Genomic DNA, 8,215 nt, shown 5'->3' on the forward strand with positions numbered 1-8,215 from the left:
CACTTAGTTGATCCAGCCACGATCCGTAGATATTGCTGATTCCACTGTCTCTCTCTTTCTATCACTATCTATGTATTCTAATATGCGATGTTGCCGTTCCGGCCGAGACCATGCGTTGTTGCCAAATGTATTCGTCGATAGTAGTAGATACCTATACTCGATATATATTTTTTCAACAATTTCCTGCAATAGTGAATCCGTATCGGCAATTTTTTTTAAATGCACAAAGATTTTTTGGCTCTGAATATATTTAAAAATCATTTACTTGTGTGTTGATGAATTTATATACTAGTACATGAAGTACCTAATACTTGTTTTGATTTGAATAGGTAGCGATATTATGAATTTATTATACGTAATCTAAAGATTTTGACGAAATAAAAGTAATTAGTTATCTGTTAACCTTGACTTCATGCTGGCACCAGTATTATCAGATGATGAACATACTCTTCGAAAACTTACAGCAGAAATATCGTGTTTGGACTCATTAGATAGGTCTCGATGAATAGAGTTTAAAAAACTTAAAATAAATGGTAAATTAGAAATAATGTATAAATACCCCTTACGTAAAATTCAACCACTTTAAACTTAATAATAATAATAATTAGGAAAAGAGAAAAGCTATACATGCACTGAAAGTAATTGATGCCTTCCACACAATATTTTCAGTATTAAACAACTCTGTTTGTTCAGTAAAAGTGTAAATACACTGGTAACCTTTAATCATATTTTATATGCAAACATTACATATACAAACCCTAAAGTTTTATTTCAGAATGGCCAGTACTTTTCAAGAAATAAGTCTTTGAAATTGTACGTGTAACTTATATATACATACTAGTTTTTTCACCATAACAAACAACACCAATATGGCCTAGTTAGTAGTTTACCTGTGTACCAATTAATAATAATAGTAATCTCAGGACAATTCACACAGCTTCATCTAGACCCAAGTTAAGCTAGCTAAAGCTTGTGTTATGGGTACTAGACAACTGATACAAATACAAAAATTTTTTTCGTAAATACATATATATTATCTATACATAGAAAACACCCAGACCGTTACAAACAATCCTACTCATGAATACAAATGTTTGCAGCGTGCGAGGAATCGAACCCTCGACCACCAAGCAGGAATCAAAGCAGTGTGCTAGCTAAATCGCTAGACTACCGACAACTAGCTGTACACGCGACTTCGTCCGCGTGGAATTTAACTTCTTATATTTTAGAAAAATAAAGTTAAATTCCACACGTACGAAATCCCGTGTACAGCTAGTCATCAATAAAAAAACACGTAGGTATCTCTAATATATTATACAGTAGCTGTTCCCGCGACTTCGTCCACGTGGTTTTTAACTTTATTTTTCTAAAATAAAAGTAGCCTAAGTTACTAGGTAGTACCCTTATTACATCAGCTACCTGCCAAAAAAAGTCCCGTCAAAATCGGTCCAGCCATTTCAGAGATTAGCCGGAACAAACAGACAGACGGACAAAAATTGTAAAATATGTTATTTTGGTGTATGTACCGTATTTATATTCATATGCAAGTAGTAAAAAACGGTTATTTCAGTATTACAAACAACAGGCTTCAACATTCTCAAGTACCACAAAAAAGATGTTTTTTCTATCAAATAAACCGTTTTTATTAAAAACAAGCTGTTCCCGCGACTTCGTCCGCGTGGAATTTAACTTTATTTTTCTAAAATAAAAGTAGCCTAAGTTACTCCTTATAAATCAGCTACCTGCCAAAAAAAGTACCGTCAAAATCGGTCCAGCCATTTCAGAGATTAGCCGGAACAAACAGACAGACAGACAAAACTTATAAAATATGTTATTTTGGTGTATGTACCGTATTTATATTCATATGCAAGTAGTAAAAAACGGTTATTTCAATATTACAAACAGACACTCCAATTTTATTTACATGTATAGATGTATAGATTAAAAAAAAAGTAACAGTCATAAGGCTAGTCGTATGCCTAATATATATAATAATGTAATAAATTCATTTAAACAGAAATTGCGGGAACATTATTTAAATTTGTAACTTTTTTACTGTCCTTCTCCTTTTTTCACATCTTTCTGTTATATCCCTATAGTTCTATCTATATTTTCTGTTTTTCTTACTTTCAATTTGAGACTGTACTTATAATTTGATTATCGGATCATTATGTATTTATTTATACATTTATGGGTTATATATTTATGTATGTATATTGTTATTTTTTTATAGAAATGTATATTTTGCTTTGTATTTATATATCTTTTTTTGACATTTCTTATTTATATTAGTGCACCGCCAATAATCTTTCGCTGCACCACTCATGGTTGCCTGGTAAATAACGCGGCAAGATATTAAGTCCGCCACATGTACAAATTTTTTTGTGCATTAAAGTTAAATAAATAAAAAAAATACAATACTGTTTAATGAAAATGTACCGTTTCTTGATTTTAAGGAATTCTCTTCGTGCCACTGTCCATCGATGTCCGAGATACAATATTTTGAAGTCTATACCATTTATTCGGCTTATGGGCGACCTACCAGCGGAATGATTAGCCCATTATCGTCGTCCATTTATTTTCGTTGGTTTGGATTATATGGGACCGATGTTGGTGACAGTCGGAAGGAGAAAGGAGAAGAGACACGTTGCTTTGTTCGCCTGCTTAACGTCTGGATGTTTTAATGGACCTAGGACCATGCTTCTTTATCCACCTACAGTGCGCTAATATGCCTTAAGCGTTTTATAAGCAGAAGAGGATCCCAGACACGATCTATTCGGACAACAGGACGGCGTTCGTTGGCTCTATTCACCCGCTCTCACACATTTCATTTCAGTTGAATCATTCCAATATCATCTGGTCTCGGTTTATTTAGATGAGGGTGATTTTCTCAGAAGAAGTGATTACCGGAAGACTCATTGTTTAGTCGACGTGTTTTGGTCTCGCTTTGTTAAGGGGTTTTTACCAACACTAATTCTGAGGAGATCCCCTGACCACAACCAGGAGGTAACCACCTCTGGCCGTATACTCCGTCAGTCACTGAAAATGCTGGTCAAGTTGCCAGTAGACTTTCAGTAAGATGTGACTATGTCACAGGAGGGTGGGATGTTGCTGGCAGCTTGTCTATCATTCTTTTTATAAACTTTATATTTTTATATCTATTTTTTATACGTCACTTTTGACTATCTATATTGTTTTGTTACTTCTTGCTGTGAGCCCTTTTGGGAAGAATACACATTTTTACTAATATTTTGGTTTTTATTAAAATAGTAGTTGTGTTCCCGCTCCAGTAACGTGATGGTATATGTCTATCTCTCAAGGATAACCAACAATAACCATTTTTTATCTTTTACATTTTACGGGATTTTTTTTTATCGTATGTTTCCCTTAAAATCCTGTAAACTATGCTATTATGTCATAATCTAAAGAAATAATAATATTTTATAGTGAAATATCCACTATAAAATAGTAATGTAAGTAGCAATGTAATTCGTTACGCGCGAATCAGCTGTTATAAGGTCAAAGGTCGGTGCACCCCGCGTATTTGATAAATAGTGCTTCTCTGGATGTCTTTAAGAGAAAATGGCAGTATGTACGTGTATATGTATAAGTCCTTAAGTGTTAAGTTTTTCAAATGTACAATAAAGAATAAATATTTTTAAGTACAGTACTTACGTACATTAATATAATACCTACTTTTTACTTGTATCTATTGTCATCAAAATTAAATTATAAGTTCTTAACTTGACCACGACTATGTGACCCTCTCTTGGCGCCAAAACGAGTGAAAAAATGTAACAGCATACGACGACGACGCAGTACCTATAGAGTGGAGCAACTGCTTATTCAGTTTTATTCAACTATTTAGTCCCTCCACCGTTACAATGAATGGAGGTGGATATTATAATGTATGTAGCATTGCGAATATAAAATATCTAGATTAGGTATAATAAATTCATAATTGATAGACCGTTACGGTATCAGAGCCAAAAAGTCTTCTTTCTTTATTTATGTATTGTTAGATGCGACATCGACTTTGTTTTATACTACACTATGTAATGATTGATATACCTAAAATAAATAAAATATCTGAGGTTTGGACAAAAATTCAAAAGGTACTTTATTTTGAAAAAGTATTTTGAAAATACCTATTTTGCATTTAGTATTTGAAATACAAAACACAAAACTATTTTTGTTTTTAGAGTGACATTTCTATGAATTCACTGTCGATAGCGAGCGGTGCGATGGAAAAAGATAACCGTTTATAAAAATATAATAAATAGCCCTGGACAATTAACACAGACTGATACTGAACTGATATAAATAGATATTTTTATTTTGTAAATACATATATAATATGAATATTGTTTTTTCTTTGGATTGTTTTTAAGGTGCAATAAAGAGTTATAAATAAAAATAAAATAAATAAATAAATATACATATAAAACACCCAGACCGATGAAAACAATCGATGACCGATGAGTACAAATGTTTGCATCGTGAGAGAAATCGATCCCGCGACCATCGGATTTAAAGCGGTGTGACTACCGAGGCAGTCGAAATATATAAATAATCTTATGAATTTAATTTATTCTAATTTGTTTGTGTGCGCGGGGTGCGGTGTACGGTGCTCCCCCCTGCCTCCACCGTTGCTGGAGCTTGCATGTATGGAGCATTGCGAATATAAAATATCTAGATTAGTAAATTCATAATTGATAGACCGTTACGGTATCTATATATATTCGGATTAAAATAAGTATCGCAGTAAGGACCAGTATATAAAGTGATCAACACAATTAATTGATTTTTGAAATATATATACAGAGCCAAAAAGTCTTTGTGTATTCAAAAAATATCTAATTTGTTTGTGTGCGCGAGGTGCGGTGTACGGTGCAGGGGGACCCTGCCTCCACCGTTGCTGGAGCTTGCATGTATGGAGCATTGCGAATATAAAATATCTACATTAGTAAATTAATAAATTCATAATTGATAGACCGTTACGGTATCTATATATATTCGGATGAAAATAAGTATCGCAGTAAGGACGAGTATATAAAGTGATCAACATAATTAATTGATTTTTGGAATATATTCAGAGCCAAAAAGTCTTTGTGTATACCAAAAATTTAGCCGTTCGGAGCCATTCAGTCACGAATTATTAGTAAAAAATGTGTCGAGTATATCGTACTATCGACGAATATATATGGCCACATCACAAAATGGAATGCGACGTTGCCATACCGCCTGAGATATACGCGATAGGAGTCAAGTTATTCAGCGCAAAAGGAGGAATCGCCAAGTGTTTAGGTTGTGGCGTGATCAACAAAGTGCCCAAAGAGGTGTTTATATATATACTTACATCATATTCTAGCAATTAAAGGATAGAAGGAAATATATAAGTGAATGTGTATTGTTATATATAACGAATTATCTGTGTGTAGCCATTTATATTGTGATTATTGAATTGCATATCATCTCTCAGCGCCGTGAATTGACTCAACATTGCATAGTATTGCTTGTCTTCCGGAGGGTGTCCTCTTTCATCTTCAGTGGAAACTTACTATTTATATAACTATAACCCTAACAACAATAACACACTATAAAAACCAGATTAACAATGGACGACATACTAAAAGCAATTAAAAATGTTGGAGAACAGTTGAACAAAACCGATACCAAATTATCATTAAAAATCGATAATTTGAACGAAAAATTAATCGAGTACAAGACTGAGTTAGACGATCTGAAAAGAAAAAATGAAAACCAAGAAACACGAATAGATCAATTAGAGAGAGATATAAGGCTTCGAAATCTTGTTTTCTTTGGTATTGAAGAAAAAGAACGATCATATACGGAACTAGAGGATACTATACTAAATGTTATAAATGATGATATGAACATAATTTGTACGAGAGATGAAGTTCAATATGTAAGACGCATTGGTAAAAGGGGAGAAAATAAAATTAGACCAATTAACATTAGCTTAACCACATTGGGAAAAAAGATTCAAATATTAAAAAATAAATCTAAACTGGTCAGTACAACTATATACGTAAAGGAAGATTTTCCGGAAAAAATTTTAAATGAGAGAAAAAGATTACAGGAAGATTTGAGATGTGAATTAGAAAAAGGAAATAAAGCTATTATTAAATATAATAAATTGATTATCCTACCTAATAAAGAGAACACTCATGACAGGGTATCGACTCAAAATCAAAGCAAAAAGCGAACATTAGATCCATCAGCTTATGCTACTAGCAATAATAAAAGTACAGAAGTAATGATACATAGAATGGCTAAAAAACATAAAGCAACAAATGTAAATAGAAATATCACTCAATATATATCGTGTCAAAGCAGAAAAAGACAACAAGCTACAGATTCACAGGACTCTGACAGGGATATAGAAACATAGCAACAAGCAGCGCCTCCTCCAACCGAAACACAAAAATACACTTATAAAAACAAAAATACTATACGCTTTCCCAATACGGCTGGTCCCCGTGGGAATAGTAGACCAAAACCTTCCAACCTTAAGAAAAGTAACAATTTTGAAAATAATAGTAGTAATGATAATGTAACTGATTATGAACTTAAACATAAAAATACAGAACAGAATATAATTAATAATAGAAATATAAATAGAAAAGATATATGTTTTAATATATGTACATATAATGTAAGATCTTTAGTCACTGAAGTAAGACAATTAGAATTTGATCACATTTTGGATAAATTTAAATGGGACATAATTGGTCTAGCAGAAGTTAAAAAAGATGGAAAGAACATAATTGAAAACGAAAAATATATATTTACGTATAGTGGAGAAAAAAGTGGCAAAAATGGCGTAGGTTTTATTATTAAAAAAGATCTAAAAGCTAATATTTTGGATATTTTACATATTTCTGACAGGATAATACGTTTAGATATCATGCTCACTAATAAGAAAATTAATATTATACAATGCTATGCTCCTACTGAGCGGTCCAAGGATGAGGAGATGGAAGATTTTTACCAAAAGTTGCGAGAAGCTTTAGAGTATACTGGCAAAGATGTAATAGTAATAGGGGATTTTAACGCAAAAATAGGAGCTAGAAAGAAGGATGAGCAAAATGTCATGGGCATTTGGAACTTTGGTAAAAGAAACGGAAGGGGGCAGACACTTGTAGATTTTTGCATCGAGAATGGCATGTCCATTATGAACAGTTACTTCAAAAAGAATATAAAAATGCGATGGACTTGGATATCTCCTGATTGTAAGACACGAAATGAAATAGATTTCATAATGGTTAAAAATAAGAAACTAATACAAGATATACAAGTTATAGGTACAACGTTTCCTACTGACCATAGACTCGTAAGAGCTAAACTTATAGTAACTAAAAATAAAATGTCCCGAAAGCATATTAGAAGTAAAACACGTGAATATAATAGTAAGGAACAAGAATGTCTAAAAAATATATTTACATTAGATATGAAAACTTATAGATTTGAAAACATACAAGAATCTTATCATAATCTAATAAATAAAATAAAATGCTCAAGTCGTATACTATCTACTCAGAGAAATAAGAACAAAACAATAATACTGAATTCATATATTAATAAACTAATAACGGAAAGAAATACATTAAAGAACAAAAGAAACAAAAACAGAACAGAAAAACAAAAGTTAACAGCATTGTATAAACTAATAAAAAAACAATTAAAACTACGCATAAAGAAAAATAGATATCAAGTAATTGAAGAAGAATTAAATAAAAGCGCTTCAATAAAAAGAGCATATAGAAGATTAAACAAACAAAAAATATGGGTTACAGGACTTAAAAAACAAAATAATATTAAAACAAATAGAGAAGAATTGGTGAAAATAGCTTCAGATTTTTATAGTACACTATATCAAGACGCTAAACAACAACGAACAAAATTGATTACAATGAGCAGTCAAAACCAAAAAACTATTCTGCCGTTTTTGGAAACAGAAATAAGATGGGTAATTAAACGGTTAAAGCCATTGAAAAGCCCTGGAAACGATGGAATAACAAATGAATTAATTAAAGCATTAATTGACCCTCTCACGCCATACTTAACTGAACTATTTAATGAAATTTTACTATCAAATGAAATTCCAAAGGATTGGTACACATCAATCATAACTTTACTTTATAAAAAAGGAGATTCAGCTAATATAGAAAATTATAGACCGATTAACTTA

At 31.9% G+C, this 8,215-nt stretch overlaps 1 protein-coding gene across 1 annotated transcript; it reads left to right on the plus strand.

The window, feature by feature from the left end:
- Nucleotides 1-5,617: 5,617 nt before the first annotated feature.
- On the plus strand, nt 5,618-6,415 carry LOC131850580 (uncharacterized). Its single transcript, XM_059200863.1, has one exon. The coding sequence runs from the start codon at nt 5,618-5,620 to the stop codon at nt 6,413-6,415; it is 798 nt and encodes a 265-aa protein (XP_059056846.1).
- The last annotated feature ends 1,800 nt before the right edge of the window (nt 6,416-8,215 follow it).

Source organism: Achroia grisella, unplaced genomic scaffold (genome assembly GCF_030625045.1).
Source record: "Achroia grisella isolate CSIRO2021 unplaced genomic scaffold, CSIRO_AGI_Agris_v1 utg770, whole genome shotgun sequence".
In the NCBI taxonomy this organism is placed as follows: domain Eukaryota; kingdom Metazoa; phylum Arthropoda; class Insecta; order Lepidoptera; family Pyralidae; genus Achroia; species Achroia grisella.